This window comes from Pseudochaenichthys georgianus, chromosome 8 (assembly GCF_902827115.2).
Source record: "Pseudochaenichthys georgianus chromosome 8, fPseGeo1.2, whole genome shotgun sequence".
Lineage (NCBI taxonomy): Eukaryota > Metazoa > Chordata > Actinopteri > Perciformes > Channichthyidae > Pseudochaenichthys > Pseudochaenichthys georgianus.
The window spans coordinates 11,067,049-11,086,447 of record NC_047510.2 but is presented as its reverse complement, the minus strand read 5'-3'; the positions used below and the strand labels follow the sequence as shown (position 1 = coordinate 11,086,447).

The following is a 19,399-nucleotide window of genomic DNA, read 5'->3' as shown; positions in this document are numbered from 1 at the left end:
CCGACAGTGAACGGTGCTTTTTCTCTCTGACTCTTTGTTTTCTATCTCTTTGAAGCTGTGGTCCAGATGAGTTTTTGTACAATGGCGGGACAGGTGATGATTGTGACAAACGTTAATGGCAGATACAGACATATCATTCAAACTGAGTTCTTGTTATGATAATTGTTTGTCTCTCTTGTGGTCTACTCGCCCCAATTCAAGTTTTTTTTAACATGAATGAAACATTCACGTGATAAGCACAGCTCGCATTTCTTTAGATTTGTTCAATTTATCTAACGGACCAATTACTTTCAAGTACATCTGTGCCTTTAATAATCACATTGTATTGATTGGTATCAAGAGAAGATGTCAGAATATGAGACATTTGCTCTCAAATTGCTTAATTAGATTCAAAATGCCAGTGCCTTACGATATTTAGACCATTCTGTGAACGCTAAATGATCCTCGAGGATTCAGGCCACACGAGCTGAATGAGAAACTGCTGTCATTGGAAAATGACCGTCTATCTCAGTCTGTATTTGCCATACGATGATAAACAAACAAAAAACGCATCAATACTTGCTGAACTACCATTCAATTCATTTTGATCTCAACGAGTCATTTGGCACCAACAAGTCAATTTGTTTGTTAGAAAAGCACCAACTCTTGTAAATGAACTGTAATAGATGTATCATTGGAATAGTTTCATCTAATTTGCATTATTGTTAGTTGTTGTTTTTTTAATATTATGAAAGATGGAGCCTGAAGATTTATGCAATCTTGTACATGTAAATGATGGAGTTGTTCAAATTAAGCAAAATGCTAGAATCTGAATGTGGAACCAGCTGTTCCATACACTTTAGAAAATGTCATGTTATTTTAACACTGAAGCCTGAAATGTTGAATGTATTGTTCTAAATGATATTCAATGATAGGTCTCTGGATATTATGGAGCGCAGGTCATTCATCATGATGGAGCATCTAGTTGGGAACCGCTCGCTATTCAATAAAATGCATTAGAACTCAAACAAATAAAGGTTTTCAAGTTTCTATTGGAAGCATAACGAGGAAAGAAATGTCTTTTTCTCAGTGATTTCAAAAAGAATTTGTTACATCTGAGGAAAGTGCATTTCTTGGATTATGTACTGAACAACAGTGGGTTTAGATCTTATTTATAGAATAATCAATGTCCCTTATTTTGTGACCAGCTGTATGGATATGTAGGAAACTCTCTACTGATAGTCTTAGAAATGATTCTCTTGGTATATTGATATGTTTTGTGAACACAGAAATAGGTGCAAGTCTTAGTAAACTAGTTCTTTTCTACATTGAGGATTGTGTACAGCATATTTTCTGTAGTGTATCACTAGTTTGTTAACACTTGTTGAATTGGTACACTACAGTTATGCAATGGTTTACAGAGTTATCACAATTATTTTTATCATCTTGAAAATTAAAATAATTTTTCATCTGAAATGTGTGAATACTTTTTGTCTCAAACACAATTTTGGAAATACTGAATCTGAAAACAGGGATAACACTTTATTCAGAACAGCAACTTGGAAACACGTGGATATGTTCTGAATCTTTTGCATTTTAAATTACATATTTCGTAACATATATAAAAAGGCTGACTAATACATTTGCATACTTTTATATTTTATGGCCCATTTGTTTGGCACTTCTCTGTGGACAAGTCTTCAAATAGAAAGCCCATCAGCTGCTCGGCCTGGAGGAGAAACATATTCCTGTTAAGGTGACATACCATAATAACACCATGACAGCACAACACACCTCACCAGCTGGGGGGTTTACATGATGCCGCTACAACCTGTTAGCGGTCATTCATTAAGAGTAAGTCAATAAAGTACCTCTTCCTGAGTCTCTGGGTAGAGCATCATGTCCCCCACTTGTTCCAGGTCTGTCCTCTCCTTGTAAATACTAATGTCACAATGAAAGTAATATTAAACGCATGAATATTTATAAATATTTTACATGCACACACAATAGATTTTAATTGTGCTTTTTTTAATACCTTTCAAGGATTGAGTTAAAGCTGGTCACAACAGCTTTCCCTTGCAGAGCTACGATGAGACAGGGTGCCGCGGGAAGATGGGACCACTAAGCAGAGACCGGAGACAAGGGGATCAGCACAAACAAAGCACTGGTTCAGTACACTTCGTAAGTTAAGAAAGAGTCACATGTGAGAGTCCTAATTTCCAAATCTTACTCAAATTAAAGACATTTAAAAAAGTGCTGAAGCAAAAGTATAAATGCTGAATGGCCCATCGGTCATATGTATATATAATATTACTGAATTATGTGATTATAGAGTGATGCGTTAATGTGTTTATGACTCGTACTGCTGGTTAGATGTAAGCTCTACTAATGCATCATTATTTTTACATTTTGCATTAATAATCTGAATCCAAAGTAATAACAAACAAAGATATCAAATATATAGCGAAGTAAAAAGCACAATGTTCCTATCCAAAGTATAGTAGAGAAAGTAGCATATATTACAATACTTAAGTAAATTGAGTTCTTCAGGATGGTACTTAACCACAGTACTTGAGTAAATGTCTAAACTCCATCACTGTGAGACAGCTCTAAAGGAAGTCGGTTTAATGATGGTCTTCTCACCCCTTCCTCTCCTCTGGAGGACATCAGCGTCTCAGCGATGTGTCTCCTCTGCTCAGGGTCCAGCAGGCTCATCCTCCCGGCCACCAGATGGCACCCCCCCCCCAGCAGCCGCTCCAGCAGCTCCAGGTGGGGGGGAGCCCCGCCGAGAGGGGGGGCGGTTACCGCTATCAGCAGACAGGTCGTCTGCCAGGCGGAGCCTTGTAGACCTGGCACCAACAAACAAGAGACAACATTTGTTTTGTCCATGACTAACAAGGCCACCTGGAAGAGAGTCGTATTCAGTCTCAATCAATGATTTTATTGACCTTTAATAAATGATTGAGCTCCCTAACATTTGATGATTTGACTTTAAAGTGTGAATGTAATGCTAAGAGATCCTGCACCGCCAATGCAACAACTAAAGTTATCAATGCATTTAGCAGAGGTGGGAAGTAGCGGAGTACAAATACTTTGTTACTGTGCTTCTGTAGTATATCTGTCTGGTATCAGTACTTTACTCCACTACTTGTTTTTCTGACGACTTTTTACTTTTACTTCACAAATACCTGTACTTTCTACTTCTTACATTTATGGGTACTTTTTACTTAAGTACATTTCGAAGCCCATACTTCTTTACTTACTTGAGTAAAGAAGTTCAGTCAGTACTTCTACCTTTACCAGAGTATTTAAACACGAGTATCTGTACGTCTACTTGAGTAAAGGATGTGTGTACTTTTGCCATCTCTGGCATTTAGTCTGATATTAAAAATAAAACAAGACCTTTAGTCCACACCTCCATTATGTCCCGCTGCCATGGAAGGTGCCCCCCCCCCCTGGTCCACAGAGGCCCGAGTGCCGCTCTGCCCCCGCTCCAAAGAGGCTGAAGGGTCTGAGCGCAGGCTGAGTATCTGAGAGGAGAAACGGAGCACAAACTGAATGTCTTTGATCTGTAGAAAGGGCCCCTCAGGACAGAGGAGTCCAGTCCAGTGTGTGACTTGCTACCTGCTCCTGTCTCATCGTGCTGCTCTCAGAACAGCACAGCCCCTCTGGAAAGAGCCTCCTCACATCCTGCATCGCTTTCTGATGTGATGGCGATCCTAAAATAGTTCATAATTAATAATAATAATAATAATAATTTGTTAAATGTATTTTAGTGCTTTACATTACATATGACATATATTAGACATGTATCAATGAATACTGTGGACAATCCGCACAGGAGCAAATTAGGGTGAAGTGTCCTAATTGCCCAAGGACCCAACGGCATGTTGACTGCAGTGGCGGTCAAGTTGGGATTCGAACCGGTGCCCCAAATATTGGCTTTACAAACACTTAAAGAACGGCAATGCAGGTTTATATGGATGCACAATATTATTTCTTTTTTTAGCCAATACCCGCAACCTTTCATTTCCTGGTTCGAATGGCCAACACTGATATGATGACTGATTGTTTCCAACAAAAAATCATAAACTGTATTCTATCTGAATTGTACATAATAATATCACTTTACTAAATGTAAGTCTATAATGTATCAGTCCAAATATACTGTATTTTGCGAACCCTTATTTGTATAGAACATAATAACAATGCACGTATATAGAAATATAACAGTATTCAGAACAGGGACGTACCATAGATGCCAGTGTTTGAATGAGCCACGTCCAGCAGCTTCGTCACGGCCCCCTCCCCCTGCAGGCAGAGAGCCAATGAGGGGCCAGAGCACAAGTACTCCACATCAGGGTCCTGCACAAAACAATTGACACAAATATCAAGGCTGAGGAATGTTGATAGTAGCACAGTGTATTTGTCGGGCAGATAATACTTCTTAGTTACATCCTCTGCAGGCAGCAGTGAGGAGGCCGTGTGTTTGTCCAGGGTCAGGACGCGCAGGCCCACCAGAGAGAGGCCCCTCAGCTGGAGGGTGTGCACGGTTTGAGCCACACTTTGGCTCCAGACTGTTGGCTTGAGCAGGCACACGGTGAGCAGCGTCTGAGGCTCTGAACAGGAGAGGGAACGTTCAAAATGATATTCAAGACATGCCGCTTTAATACAGTCTTAAACACAACTATGTGCCCAAAAGAGTTAGACCTTGTATAAATATAATAATACAGTTCTCCAGTATTATACACAAGCCTGGGCTGCACAACATATACTGGTCCTCAGATTTATATGTCACTTGTGAGCCGGTGTACTAGGACTATTTAAGGTAAAAAACAAAATGGAGCCAGAGGAAAAAGTGTCAGTTTCCAAGATTAAAGTTGAAAAATGTTAAAAATCAGACACCATCTGAGGTTTTTAAGTCACATTTAGGAACGCTTTTGTCCACTAGCAAATTACAACAAATAAATGTCACTTATTTCCTGTGTTCCGTAGTTTTTAGAAATCTACATTAAGCTATCACTACATAATATTATCAACATAATATCTCAACAGGCTCAACATGCTTGCAGTAATAAGAATTACATTTGATTTTAAGATCGGGTTGTTTTTGCTTTAAACACAAGAGAAGACAGAAGTACGTAAAGAGCACTGTCCTTCATGTTCGGCCTCAGTAACGTCAAACCAGATCATCCCTCAAGAGACTAAGCTGTGGATGCTAATGTTTGTTTCTACAGCACTGAACTTTATTATATTTTTTATTTGACTATATTTTATCTTATTTTTTAATGTTATCATAGAGTTCTTAAAACAGTTCTGGATCTGTTTTTTTTTTACATTTTTATTTTTTATTTTAACGACAACGACACCAAGTCAAATTCCTCGTACGTGTCGACCTACCTGGTGATAAACCCGTTTCTGACCTACCAGCAATCATCTCGTTCTGGAAGAAGAAGAGGGAGGTTTGTCTGAACGCCACTTCCTGTGTGGGGGACATCAGGATGCTGAGGTTACCGGGGTAATCGTTGGGTAGAAGGTTTCTCAGAGAAGCAAAAGCATCCACCCGTCTGAGAGCACACAGGAGGGCGGGGGGGGCCATCAGAGAGTGCAGGCTGTCGTTATAGAGCTTCTCTCCCACCTCGTACGGACTCAGCTCCTGAGCCTGCAGCCGGGTCAGCGCAGGCAGCCACTTCAGAGCGAGCAGATCCAATCCTTTTTCACCTTGAATATCAATTTAAAAAACATTGCACGTTTTGAAAAATACAGATGTGCGGTAAGATAACGGCACGCTATGTGTAGTTCTTCCATTAGAGGTCTCTCAATCAAACCAACGACAGAACACGGGGGACTTTGTGAACTATGTTTCTCTGATTACTTCACATCTAGATGTCCAATGACTAAAATCCATGATTTTGTAAAAAATGTATAGTTAAAAAATACCAAGATCGAAGAAATGTAGTTTAAAACTGGTTCTTAAAACCGAATAAAAGGTTAATTTATGGCGGCTTCGAGCAGATAACCACCATGCTGCACAACTACAGAGAACGAAAGGCATCAATCATCAAGAATCATTTGAACTTGAAAATGATGAAAAAACGTAGGTAAACAATGTAACACGATATACAACATCGGTCTAGTAATTTTAAGACATCTTAATGTGGAATAGTTACATATTAACGCTTTAAAAGAATTCTGATGAAACCCTTCCCCCGCACACTTGCTAATCTGTTTGTTTGTTAAACCGTGCAGACCGCGGTGTGTGTTTAATAGTGCACTTGGTTTGTTTAGTGCCACCTCCAGGGCCATGTAGAACAGTCTGTCCTCAAACCCACCGTCTGGCCCTCCTGTCAGCGCTCTGTGTAGGAGGCTCAGACCTCGGCTCATGTCCTTCCCACTCAAGGTCAAAACCACCACCTGGGCCACCTCAGGGTCGGGTGGGCGCCTCTGATGGGACAGGATCACAGTGCAAGGGTCTGGCACCGCCCACATACACCTGACTAAGAGGGAAAAGAACATTAGAAACAGAGGATAGTGTACTTCGTCTGGACTTTGAACACACGTGGCTCACCAAAGACGTGGTGCTGGTGACTGCTGTAAGGCACAGTGTGGAACCAGGAGCTTGGTTCTACTGTGTGAACACCATCAGGTCCAGAGTGGATGCTACCCAGAAGCCTTTGTGCCTTGAGTTCTCTCATTAGGGCTGAAACGAAAAAGCAACTTGTTCTATTGTTCAATTGAAAAAGTAACTTTTAATATGACTAATGCAGATTAACTACGCTGTAGATATCATTTGAGATGGTGTACGGACCCGCTGGCAGACTGACACTGTGGTGCGCTGCATTTTCTTTCCTCAGTAACAACAGCAGACAGTGATCCTGATCCAGGGTCAGAGGACGAGGACTGCAGAACACAGGTGCCTAGATAAAACACACAGATTGTGATTAAAAAGAGTAGTTGTTTCCTCAGACCTCACCAGCCGTGACTTGGCCCACGTTGAGGTGCATTAGCCTCAAAGACAACACTTGTTCCATCAGCAGCTCCAACGTCTAGCCAAATACATTCTCCTTTTAACGGGGCCCTATTATGCTGACTTTCAGGTTCCATCATTGTTTGTTGTGTCTCTACTGCGACATGTTTACATGATTTAATGTTCACAAAGTTCCTCTTTTCACCCTATTTGAAACGTGAGCCCAGTCTGCTCTGATTGGCTAGCTGGCCAGCTCTTTGATGACTGGTTAATAATCACGTACAATGTGTTAGAGAGCCAGCGGATGAAGCAAGAGTGTTACATAATGTCACTATGTTATGGAAGTAAACAAAGGACTACAATGGAGGAGTTTTAGGCAGGGGTGGGAGAGAAACTCCCTCTGGAGGAAACCTGGATGTTAGCCTTAGCAGACCATTTACATGCACTGAAACATATGACACACTACAGGAAGGGAAAGCCCCAAAAAGCACAATAGGGCCCCTTTAATATCTGTAAGTGTCTCCAGTAAATATTACAACTATAGCAGTTGTGTACAATATAAAATACATGTCTTAATGATTAGCTTTGGTAATAATAATATTGTATCTTTATATTAAACACACAGTTTTCCTCAAAGTCTGAATGTATCTAATTCGACCTGCAGGCTGGAGAGACCCAGGGCTGCCGCTCCACTGCTCTGCAGCTGCAGCCTCTGCACCCCCAACAGTCTGAAGCCTCTGAGCTCACACACAGCCAGCAGCTGGGCGAAGCAACATGGAGGCACGGCTGGAGAGGCCACCAGGAGAAGGTCAGCTGGAGGGGGGGGGGAAGGGTTAGCAAGCCCACTCAAGTAAACATCGTTCATCCTTACAAACACAAGTAAAGATGGAATTGAAATTTGGACAGAAGCCAGTTTTCGAGCGTTGTCCTAGCGATCGGGCTCCATGGCGAGTTACTGTACCCTTTGTTGTCGCACACAGTAAGGACGGGGAACTGCTTGAATTGAACAGGGTGTCTTCGGTTCTGCCTTTTGATGGATCCACTCTACAAACAAAACAAGGCGCCTGAAAATGAGTCTGTTCAAATAAAAAGCAGGTCATGAAGGTCATGTGCTTTGTTATGTCCTTAGAATCACTCTTTAGGCCTGATAAGATTCTGGTTATAGAATGTTATAGTTGTTAACGCCTGCCTGCGAAAGTCACTATAGGGTGTCAGCTTTTTATATTTCCTTTGACGTTTGAAAAGTTTTTTAACCCTGTTTTTTTCAATTCACACCACCAAATATATAATTAAAGAAAACATGTTGTTGTTGTACTTTTTATAATGTCTTGACAACAAACCTAGTTAGAGGCCGGTTGTGATTCGGAGCACTTCCTCCTGGAATTCTTCCTGAAAACCAGAAGCACAGCTCCCTGTGGACCCCACTCGCCTTTGGAGGGGGGTAGAAGAGGGCAGACTCCGGACCTCTGCAGTGGGGAGGGTCTCGATCTGTATTTCTGAGCAGCAGAGGATCTAAGGAACTAGTTACACCTGCCAACACTTTGTGGGCATGAAGGCCGCGGACAGCAAGGGCAAGAACAGGCTGGCAGAACTCGTCTGTTCTCTGGATACCTGCTGCAGCATCTGTGAATCAGAGGGGGGGGGGGGGGGGGGTAATGACTACTTTAACTCAAAAGACACTGAAAAGGCCGAGGCCACAGTTGGATCCAGGACAACCAGCAATGAGCCAGAAGGAAAGTTATTGCACTATAAAAACTCAAACTCTTGCCAAGTGTATGTGTCTTATATCTAGTCAGAAGATGCCTACACCTGAGGAAGACATCATACCTTCAGAAGTAACACTGCAGTGAGATATAGGGTCTTGTTTGTAGACAACGCATCATTTTGTTAAGTCAAATCATCTTATTTTGAGTTGTATCGCAGATGAAACACATATTATTTTACATATTTATTAGAAAATCACCAGCTAACACCAGAAAACACAACACAACATTTCCTGATTCTGGTCAAATAAAGTTCTAAGTAAGTTCTCCCGGCTAATTACAAGACCCTTCTTATTTCAAGAAATCTTACCAAGCACATTTTCACTTATTGTTTAACTTGTTTTTGGAGCAGCATTTTGATTGTATTTGATCAGCAGATGCTTGTAGTTATGCCTACCCTCTCTGCCACCCAGGAGCTGCTGTGGTGGATAGAGGAGCCTCAGACCACACACATCCAGCCCTGAGTGGAGGATAAGCTGGAGGGTGTAGTGTGTCATGAGGGGATCTAGGAAGAAAGCTCGGCGCCCCAGAGCGACTGAAACCTGCAGCAAAAATAAAAGCGGAATATTCAGTGACTCCAGCGTTACTTTGCCTCTGACCCCGCACTTCATACTCACCTCAGTGTGCAGCTCCTGTGCGCTCTCCCTCCTCTTACACACACGCTCCTGAGTCTCCAGAGTCTGCCAGTAAAACCCTGGGCTGAGGCTAAATGTCCGAACTATAACCTGAAATACAAGACAACAGGAAACAGAATCACAATGCAAAATCAGTGCTTTACAAATGATGTTAAAGGGGACTTATGCTCGTACTTGAGTTGTAGGCTCCTTGACTCCGCATACCCAAATGAATGTACTGTCAAAGTGAGCTGTTCGTGATTTGTTCTTTTGAGTCCCACTTTCTGAAGCCAATTACCGTTCTGTCTGTGGTGGTGGAGATGAAACCGTTCAAACAGGAGCAGGGCAGATCGATGGGTGAGGCGTAGGTTTGTTGGTCCAGCACGTTTTTCAGCTGAGGAAGCCAGTGGGCGATCTGAGTGAGCAAAGTCTCAGAGAGGAACCGGCACACATGGCTATAGAACCGTGTGTGGATGTCTCGGTCCCTTTTCTGCCAAGCAAACAAAGTGACGAAGAGCATCAGCACGGACATTGTAAAGCGTACAGATGTAACGCTTTTGTTTGTCTACCCACCCTCGGGGTGTACGTTTGCCGAGCCACGGCTAAAACGTGCAGAGCCAGTCCATCCTCTGTCCACAGCTGCTGAAGGCCTGCAACCCAGAATGGGACCTCTGCACTACCCTCCTCTTCATCATGTTGTGGGCCAGCCTAACACACACACAAGTGACTCTTTATGGCACATTTCCACTACAGCGCGGAGCTCGCTTTAAGCGTGCCGAGGGCCTGTTTTGGTTGCATTTCTACTAGGCGTAGTTCCGGCTAGCGGGTACTTTTTCACAGTTTTTCTGGCCCCATAAAATCGAGGTTCTTTCCGGGCTGAGTCGGGCTGAGTCGGGCTGAGTATGCTAAACTAGAGAGAGAATCGCTGGCAAGGGGGCTACAACTACAACAAGATGAACATATTTTAGCGTGATTTAATTGTAATACCCGTTTCAAAATGATGCCGAAGTAACAACATACTGATACCGGTTAGTAAAAACCATGAATTAACGCTTTGACAAGTCTGCAGACAGACGGCAGGCGAAAAACCCTTTTAAAATGCGTGTTTTCTAAATGGAGATCGGCTAAGCTAACGCAGTGTATGCTCTGACCGTCCACACTCACAACAACGGCCTATACAGACGTAAAATGTGGTTTGTACTTGTTTAACTTTTGTCTAGTTTCTGAACAGATATAAGGAGCTGTGAGCTCTGAGTGCTAACCGCTAACGGCTGATGTTGGTTTTGTGTTTCACATTGAAGATGACGTCACAGCTCCGCCTACACTGCGTTACTATAGTTACTACCCCAGTTCCTAAACTGTAATGGAAATTCTTTCACACACACATACGGGTATTGGGCCGAGTGCGACACCGTACTTCCGGTATCCGCCATTTCACGCGAGGTGCAAGCAGAATATCATAGTCTATTGCCTTAATCAATATCTAGTCAACTCTAAAATACCACATATATGCAATGGCATGATAATATTATTGTGACAAGTGGGGTATTCACCTGGTGTTTCCAGAAATTAGATGCAGCCAAAATCGACGAAGGCCACTTTCAGGGTCGTTTTTCCATACATCTGCAGGCAGTCTGTAAGGGCAATCCGACAACCCACACAGCTCTAGTTTACGACCTAAAACACACCCCTCAAGTCCAGAGATGTAATCCGAAGACATGCAGCGATTTCTTCGGTCGTTAATTCAGAAAAAAAACCTAGTGCGCTCTGCCTGGCTACGTTAGCTAGCTGTTTATATTAGCACCTCGAGGATATTAGCACCTCCAGGAAAATGTCGTATTTATATATATATATATGGCGCGCGTTGCATTGTGGGTAGCTCGTGGCGTCACTGTGTGTGAAAGAATGCGCCATAAAGTGAGCCAGTCCTAACAAGGCCGATCGAGGCCCTGTGGTGGAAATGCGCCATAAGATATTGTGGCGATAACAGATACTGTGCACACATTAGGAGAACTGCTCACTCACCAAGGACAGAAACCAAGCCACTAAAATGTTGTAGACGTCTGGTTTGGACGGAGCTGGATTTCGATGTTTGTTCCTCCCGTGAGCCCTTGCTCCGACTGTACCGGGAGTTGATAGGTCGACAATCAGCAGCATACACCCCTTGCTTTCAATATCTGCTGACAGTGTACAGATTGTTTGTAGATGAGATGCCTCCTAAAAATAAAAGTGAAAATTAATGAAGGCCATTTTTATAAGTTCAAGTTAGTTTTGTTTGTGGCACTTACGAAATCATACAGAACGTCCGTCCTTTCAGCAGCTGGCTGCTTCTGATTGACAGATTTGGTTGGGCGATGTTTCTCCAGCTGCTTAAGAATCTTCCGTTGTTCATGTTGTAATTGTTTCCTAACTTGCTGTCTCGTTTGGTCCCTATAACAAATCAGTAATTTCATGGTTAAAATAGTCGTTTTTTTCTCAATAAAGTGTTGAATTTAAAAAGAAGAAACGCATACCGCCGATGATTTGTTTCTTTGATTGTACTTTGCTGAGTTGTTTTGGGGCTTTCCATTTGAAGGTTTCTGTCAAACTGTACATGTGATGACTTTTTGGCATGGGGTATGTTCTCTCTCATGTCGCCTGCTTCATTCCCTGGCACTGAACATGCATTCTCATTTCTCCTCATCTCCCTGATTTTGTGGAGCAGCAGACTCTTGCCAGTGACTTCCCTGCTGGAGAAATGACACAAACTGAAACAAAATGTGCTAAACTGAAGCATGGCAAATGTTTATAATGTGGTTATATTTACCTATTTCCTGTCTGTGATCCAGCATGCACATTAAGATTGGGTTTGTTTATAGATGTTGTTGTCTGGTGGGTGCTGAGTTTGGCTGGTGACTTGGGCTCTGATGAAACATTCGGGGATGTTCTCTGTTGTTTTGTTGAAGTATCGCCGCAACGCAGGTCAATATAAACCGTTGGGCATTCCTTGTGGATCAGCTGCAGCTCGGCTTCAATCCTCTCCACTGATGTGTTGTTCACATTATTCTGTCTGCATGAAACAAGTGTTATTGTTATCTTAATCTTACAAGTTCTGATCACAAAACCTCAATATGACTTACCTAATGTGGTTTAGGCCTTTTAAAGGCCCAGACATGGACTCAGTTGATTGGCTGCCACAGAAAGCAACTAGTCTCTCCATTATATTCTGCTGGGACTTGTTTTTTTCACCATCTATGTACAAAAAAGGTGTTGAATCTATTATATGTGATAGTAAATCCATCATATATATCCCCATAATCATCCTATAGCTACAGGGCGATACAAATGACTAACCTGCTTGTGAAGGTTCAGCTGACACACGTTGTCGCAGAGGCAAACCATCCTTTTTTAGATTTCGGAGGACTTCATCCAAGTCCCACTGATCAAGCCTCTGAATTTTGTTGTGCAACAAAACCAGGATTTGTTTTAAAAAGTGTTTTAAAGTAAAAGTAGTCATTATGCAGCACATCATACCCATGATATTTCTAGGTATTATGTCGATTAGATCCTCATAGGTTTTTTAGCTTTGTTGTTTTCCAAGTATCTTTAAAAGTATTTTTTTTTATATGCTCTCAAACACATCCTGTTTTCGGCTTTAGAATGTGTTTTCCAGCTGATGGAAGGTCATTTTTTATTGAAATTTGAGGGGTTTTAAATAGTTAATTTAGCCTAAAAAACAAGATAACTTTTTCAACACAAAAAGGAACACTTCCTCCTTGAGTAGAAAGTAGAATATTTCTCTCTAAGATGTGGTGGTATAAGTACAGTTACATATTATGATACACTTGTGTAAATAGTGGCTTTAGTTCAATAAAACCCACCTGGACATCAACATCAGAGTGTTGTGTTCCCCACTGAGGGGCAGCAGCTCCTTGTGCTGTATCATCATCATCATCATCATCATCATCATCATCATCATCATCATCATCATCATCATCATCATCATCATCATCATCATCATCATCATCATCATACTTCACTCTGTTTTCTGACCAGCATGGTTTCATCAGCTTCTGATTGAGGAAAAACACACACACACACACACACACACACACACACACACACACACACACACACACACACACACACACACACACACACACACACACACACACACACACACACACACACACACACACACACACACACACACACACACACACACACACACACACACACACACACACACACACACACACACACACACACACATGCCAGTGATTGCTAGTCAAGTTTGTTTCGGGGTCCTGAGTACCATTAACACAGTTGAAATCAAATGATAACCAACTCACCTCTGATTCATCATCGCCCATTGAAAATAGGTCAAAGCCTTTCGGGACTTCCAGGGAAAGACCAGCTGGTCTCTGAAATACAGTGACGACTTCTTCATTTTCGGACTGTAATGTTAAGAAGTACCAGGTTATCATGTGGATGTTATTTGCCATTGTATGTAGCTTTTGTCAGTTAGCAAGCATACACAATTCAGGAGGGAAATACAAATACATACTGGCGAAGAATCGAAGTCGATGGTTGGTATATGTTGTTTCACCTTCTCCCGAATCGAATCCCAACAGGACGAATTATTTAAGTCCATAACAAGCGGTAAATAGATATAACAACTTCAGTGTAACCGCGAAGGTTCCGTTTATGTTCCGCATTGATTGTTTCAGGGTCTTTGGTCACCACGGCAACGGAAAACTTCCCTGTGCACGTGTGATCTGACAACAATGTTGCCTTCACGTGCTGTCAGAAATGTCGTAATTAACCCACTTAGATAGATAGATAGAAATGTTGGGTGAATGTTGTGCACAGTATTCTGCGTAGTGCAACGTTGTATTCTATATCAGTAAATGCAGTGTACACACATGCTAGCATTCTGGCTTGTAAAATGCAATTGTTGTGTTGTACTGAAATAATTCGCGCACCTGGCAAGCTAGCTCATTAGCTAGCTAGCTAGCTAACTAACTACTGTGCTATCTAATGCAAGTGCTGCATCGACCAGGACTAGCCAGTTGTTAGACTGAAAGGTAAGTCTACACATATTCTGTTCATATTCAGATGCATGCTTTCAGGTCATAGTGATATCTATATTTTTCCCTGTGAAACTTTACCATTTTAATTTGTTTGTATGACTGACATTGTGCTGTGTATCAGTGTTGTTGTAGTTGGGTTCTGTGGTTTAGCTAATCCGTCCCCTGATGAATTTTAAATTAAGCATTTTCAAATACACAAATGTACACGAATACACAAGTTTAAAAATATGTATTGCACTTTCAGGCAAGTTTTCCAATAGTGTATTTATTTTTAAAGTGACAAAACATGTTTATTTACTACACTAAGTAATACACAGTTATTGATATTTAAAGCTGGAGCCTACAGATATTACTGTCTGACATCTTTGCTAATTGTTTTTATCTTAATGGGTAAACTTAAAATGCAGTTGTGGTGTTCTTAGTTTTATGTAAATGTACCTATGTTTTCAAATCAGGCTTACATTTGTTTTGACCTGTTATCCCGATGGTTAATGTCTCAAAATACTCATGAGAAACACGAAGAAGTGGGTTCAAGTGATATTTAAATATTTGAAAAATACATCCACCTATTTTGATTAACATTGAGTGCAATTCCAATCTTCCTTTCTGTAGGTGAAATTGTACAAGTATTTTACATAGAATAACACATTCACCATTAATGAAGACATATTTGTATTTTCTTTTCATTTAAAAAAATGAATAGCACCTGATAAATATTTTCAACCATTTTCTCTAAAGCACATGTGTCAAACTCAAGGCCCGGGGGCCAAATCAGGCCCTTGGTGGATTTAATTTTGGCCCGCGGGATAATTTGTAATTACTATTAGATCTGGCCCGCCGGTATATTGCACCCACACCTTCACTCAATCCTGAGGGTCTCCTCAGCTCAGAGCCTGAGCCCAAACATTGATAAACTTGCACCCAAGATGAGATGCCAAGTATCTGCTTGAGCTAGCATCACAGAGCAGCACACTGAGTTTACATGGATGTTTCCTTCTGCACTTTTTTTCTTGAGACAACAGGGCATGTTTGGTCTTTTCTTTGAGGGAAATTGTTTTTTTGAAGCTGTTGTTGGCCTGTGGAAAAATATAATCATAAGAAATTACTCTGGAAAAGCTGCAGATAGAGCCATAAGAAATGAATGCAACTGATTATAGGCAATCATTTAAGCTTTGTTAGTTCCAGGTTTAATATGTGCAATAAGTTCATTTCAATAAGTTTTGCAATAAACATTGAACCAGTCCGGCCCTCGACTAGTACCGTTTTTTTTATTTTGGCCCACTGTGTATTTGAGTTTGACACCCCTGAAGGCTACCATATATCTGTTAATAGTCAATGGTAAACAAAAACCTGAATCATGCATTAGCGTTGACATTACATTTTGATATCAGAAATGTTATGAGCATTGTTATATATATTACAGAACATTAAACAATTCTCAAATCCAATCTGTGCATGTTTGTCTAGCAACCTTGGAAGAGTTCAATGTCAATATCCCGCAGGTCCTGACCAGCTAGACGTGGTGGACCAATGCATGTTATGTTGTTGTATATGGTGATAGTTGAGTCAGGCTCTTCTCCCTCTGCGTGGGTCTCCACTTGCCGAGGTATCACCAACGGACTCTGTAAGCTGTAATTTCTCAGTGGGAGGGCACTGCAGTCACATTTCCACTGGTTTCCGGAAACCAGAAGTTTTTCCATATTTTCTGGAAAATCAGGGACTATACTTGTCAAGCTATTAGCTCTCAGGTCCAGATAGCGCAGCTTTGGGAGTATCTGCTTTGTGCCATTTTGCAGAAACTGTCGACATTCATTGTTGGATATCAGCAAGAACTCCAAATTCCTTAGGCCGGAGAATGTACGGGATGTGAAAGCGTCCAATTTGTTAAAACTCAAGTCCAGCCCCAATAGGCCCACCAGGTCCACAAAGCTCTGGTGTTCCACAACAGAGATGTTATTATGCTGCAAGAAAAGCCTCCGTAAACCAGACAGTCCAGTGAAAGCTTGCCCTGTGACCCTTGCTAGGCAACCTCTGTCCAGATGAAGACTATGAAGCTTAGACAGACCTTTGAACATTTGGTCGGGTAGACTTTGGAAGCAGCTTCCAGAAAGGTTGATGACAGCCACATGAGAGAGCCCTGTGAAACTACCCACTTGTGCCTCCTGCACTTGGTTGTACTCTAGCTCTAGGACCTCCAGATGACCCAGCCCTTCAAAGATCCTTTCCCCCAGGGCTCGGATCTTGTTGTAGCTGAGGCGTAGCTCTTCTAAGTACTGCAGATCCCGGAAAGTCCTGGGCCTAATTCCAGTGATTGAGTTATTGGAAAGCCGCAGTACATGGAGACTGTGCAGGCCCAAGAAAGTGTCGTCATGGAGCGAAGTCAGTCTGTTGTCTGTGATATCCATCCATCTCAGTGACTTCATGCCTACAAAGGCTCTGGGGGCCACCGTCACAATCTGATTCTGGGCTAGGTAGAGCTTTTGAAGTTTAGTGAGTTTAACAAATACATTGGCCTTGATAACTTTGAGGTGATTTCCAGTCAGATCCAATTCTTTAAGCTCGGCAAGATTTGTGAAAAGCTGTGGCTGTAAGTAGGCGAGTCGGTTCCCTGCGAGAATGAGCTCCCGTAGACCTTGCAGGTCCTGGAAAGCTGTCTCAGGTAAAACTGCTAATGAGTTCCCCCCTAGGTTGAGAAGCCACATGTGTGAGAGTCCAGCAAACAGTCTTTCTTCAATACGAGACAGTTGGTTGTTATGCAGACTAATTGAGGCAAGGTTGAGGGTATTCTGGAAGATCGTACCTGGTAACGCACGGAGGTGATTCCGCTCGAGGTGAACGTGCGCCAGCGACCTAAGTCCTTTGAAAGCCTGAGGGTCAAGAGTCTGCAGCTCTCCACTCTGCAGATTCAAAAAGTCCAGGTTAGAAAGATTCTTAAAAGACGCTGCTCCGAGGGATGTGAACAGGTTGCCGTCCAGCCAGAGGGAATGAGTGGCGAGGGGAATGTCAGACGGGGTTTGTGTGAAGTTCCGAGCACTGCAGTACATGTTGAGCGCCAAGCTGTAGTCATCATGCAGACAAGTGCATCCCTTAGAACACGGTATAGGCTCTTCAACCACTGTGTCCCCAGCGGTGTCTGGGTCTGGCAACGCCAGTGATGTCCCCAATACCCACAACACCAACAGCACAATAGTTTGCATATCAGCTGTGGATAGAAAGATAACATCAAAATATAAATACTCAGTTCACTGCAGAATACAAAATTCCCAAAACTCTAATTTGAATATATTGGTTCTGTATAAGGATTGACTTACCCTATATGTGAGAGGTCTTGATTTAAGGTGTACAGGCAGTGAAACACTGGATGACTGAACCTTATGCAATAGCTTGTATGCTGAATGGAAAACCTTCCAACCCCCCACAGTCCTTTTTTTTTTTAAAGAGGGGCTGCTGAATATGTAACATTAACCCATCCCTGCCCATTAGACTTGTCTTGTATGTTTCCAGTAGTTTTTCTCATGTACAGAGTTTATTCAAGTAGTTCGTTTTTTTTACCACCAACATCGCAGTTGATAGTTTATTTGCGATAATCAATACCCTTCATGTTTATAATACAGTCAAAAGACAATAATGTACTTTCCATTGCCTAAGTAAGGTGTTAACCATACTTAGTTAAGAACTAATAACTAATCTTTTGATGTACATAAATCTAAATGTTCTTATAATATAATAATATCTCTATAGATATCTCACTCTTACTGTATTGTCATCTTAATAAAGGTTTCTGTGGCCTTTGGTGTTTACTAAAGTCAGGGTCCAGTCACTGAGTTCATTTGCTGTAGATTTGAACTGATTTACAGGTGTGGGGTAGGGATACGATGAACCCAGTGCACTATTCCTTTGACTAAATTCATTAGGTTTTATTCTTAACCCTTAGATGCATAAGTGGGTCTTTTTTGACCCGGTGAGGTGGTTTTCTTAGAGTATCTTTGTAATTACAAGTTTGTATCATTTAATATTCCAGCTATTCCTCAAAAAACATGTTTTGGATATCATGCCATTCAAATTTTAAATGTACATTTTAAGAAATTGTAGTTTTTGTATTTCTACCCCAAGCTTCCATAAGTGGGTCAAAAATGACACGCATGCATTTTCCATGGAATTTCGTTTTTTTTTCAAAATGTAAAATAGTGAAAATTAAATATAAAATATTTCTAGTGTGAACCAAAATATAATACTAAATATTATGCAAGTGATTTTTCTTAACCATAATGACAAAAATGGCATAAAAACACTAATACGGGTCCTTTTTGACCCACTTATGGAAGAGTGTAGGGTCCAGTCACTCGTGCATCTAAGGGTGAATACTTGACCTTTAACCAGGTACTTTTGAGGGGGCGTAGGAAGATATAGTTCCCTTCTCACCTCAAACTTGGTGAATGTACTGTATATCTGTTATTAAATATTATTGGCTATTTAACCACCCCCTTGCCTACCTCCTTGATATATTTGAATATAATATACAAAAGTAAGCACCTGTTGGCACAGTCACAACAGCTGTATGTATAGTACTTGATATATACTCTAACGGCAGTTTCATTCACTTATTTGAGAGGACAGGATGAGGTCAGTTCCAGAAGTCCATTTCCTAATCACAGCTATGATTATAATGACTAACTTTCTGTTTACTCGTTTTCTTGGTATCTAAGTTACAACCATGAACTGGTCATGCTCTAAAGGACAACTGAATTCAGATAACACTGCGTGCTTGCACATGCATTTCATTGATCCACTTGCCAACACCGGATCATTACAGTATAAAGAAAAATCATCATCTAAAGATTTGAAATGTCTTCAAATCAAATCCTCTTCCGCAGTGATAAGTAGGTGAAATGATATCAAGTAGGGAGGTTACTTGATGCAACCACTTTGCCTCTGGTAGTTGCATGGTTACACTCAGTAGATGAACTGGCACAATGTTTCAAATCATTTAGATTTTGTAATTGA

General features: G+C 41.5%; 2 protein-coding genes across 6 annotated transcripts; both read right to left on the bottom strand.

The window, feature by feature from the left end:
- Positions 1-1,508: 1,508 nt before the first annotated feature.
- LOC117451447 (dynein axonemal assembly factor 8) lies at positions 1,509-14,034 on the bottom strand. Of its 5 annotated transcripts, XM_071203977.1 has the most exons (28): positions 13,870-14,034; positions 13,655-13,759; positions 13,184-13,375; positions 12,657-12,753; positions 12,443-12,554; positions 12,130-12,372; positions 11,837-12,052; positions 11,612-11,753; positions 11,349-11,540; positions 9,897-10,031; positions 9,622-9,813; positions 9,327-9,434; positions 9,107-9,251; positions 8,287-8,569; positions 7,908-7,990; positions 7,605-7,759; positions 6,788-6,896; positions 6,548-6,679; positions 6,312-6,476; positions 5,380-5,700; positions 4,435-4,598; positions 4,233-4,344; positions 3,604-3,698; positions 3,395-3,509; positions 2,623-2,828; positions 2,015-2,100; positions 1,851-1,920; positions 1,509-1,708 (listed from the first exon to the last, which is right to left on the bottom strand). In XM_071203977.1, the coding sequence occupies exons 1-28, from the start codon at positions 13,954-13,956 to the stop codon at positions 1,640-1,642; spliced, it is 4,131 nt and encodes a 1,376-aa protein (XP_071060078.1). In that variant the 5' UTR covers positions 13,957-14,034; the 3' UTR covers positions 1,509-1,639. The 5 variants fall into 5 exon arrangements, with proteins under 5 accessions (XP_071060078.1, XP_033945644.1, XP_071060077.1 ...); XM_034089753.2 differs by having other exon boundaries at positions 9,107-9,434; XM_071203976.1 differs by having other exon boundaries at positions 5,407-5,700; positions 9,107-9,434.
- Positions 14,035-14,662: 628 nt separating this feature from the next.
- Positions 14,663-17,778, bottom strand: igfals (insulin-like growth factor binding protein, acid labile subunit). The gene is made up of 2 exons (XM_034089453.2): positions 17,707-17,778; positions 14,663-17,597 (listed from the first exon to the last, which is right to left on the bottom strand). The coding sequence occupies exon 2, from the start codon at positions 17,590-17,592 to the stop codon at positions 15,859-15,861; it is 1,734 nt and encodes a 577-aa protein (XP_033945344.1). The 5' UTR covers positions 17,593-17,597; positions 17,707-17,778; the 3' UTR covers positions 14,663-15,858.
- Between the last annotated feature and the right edge of the window lie 1,621 nt (positions 17,779-19,399).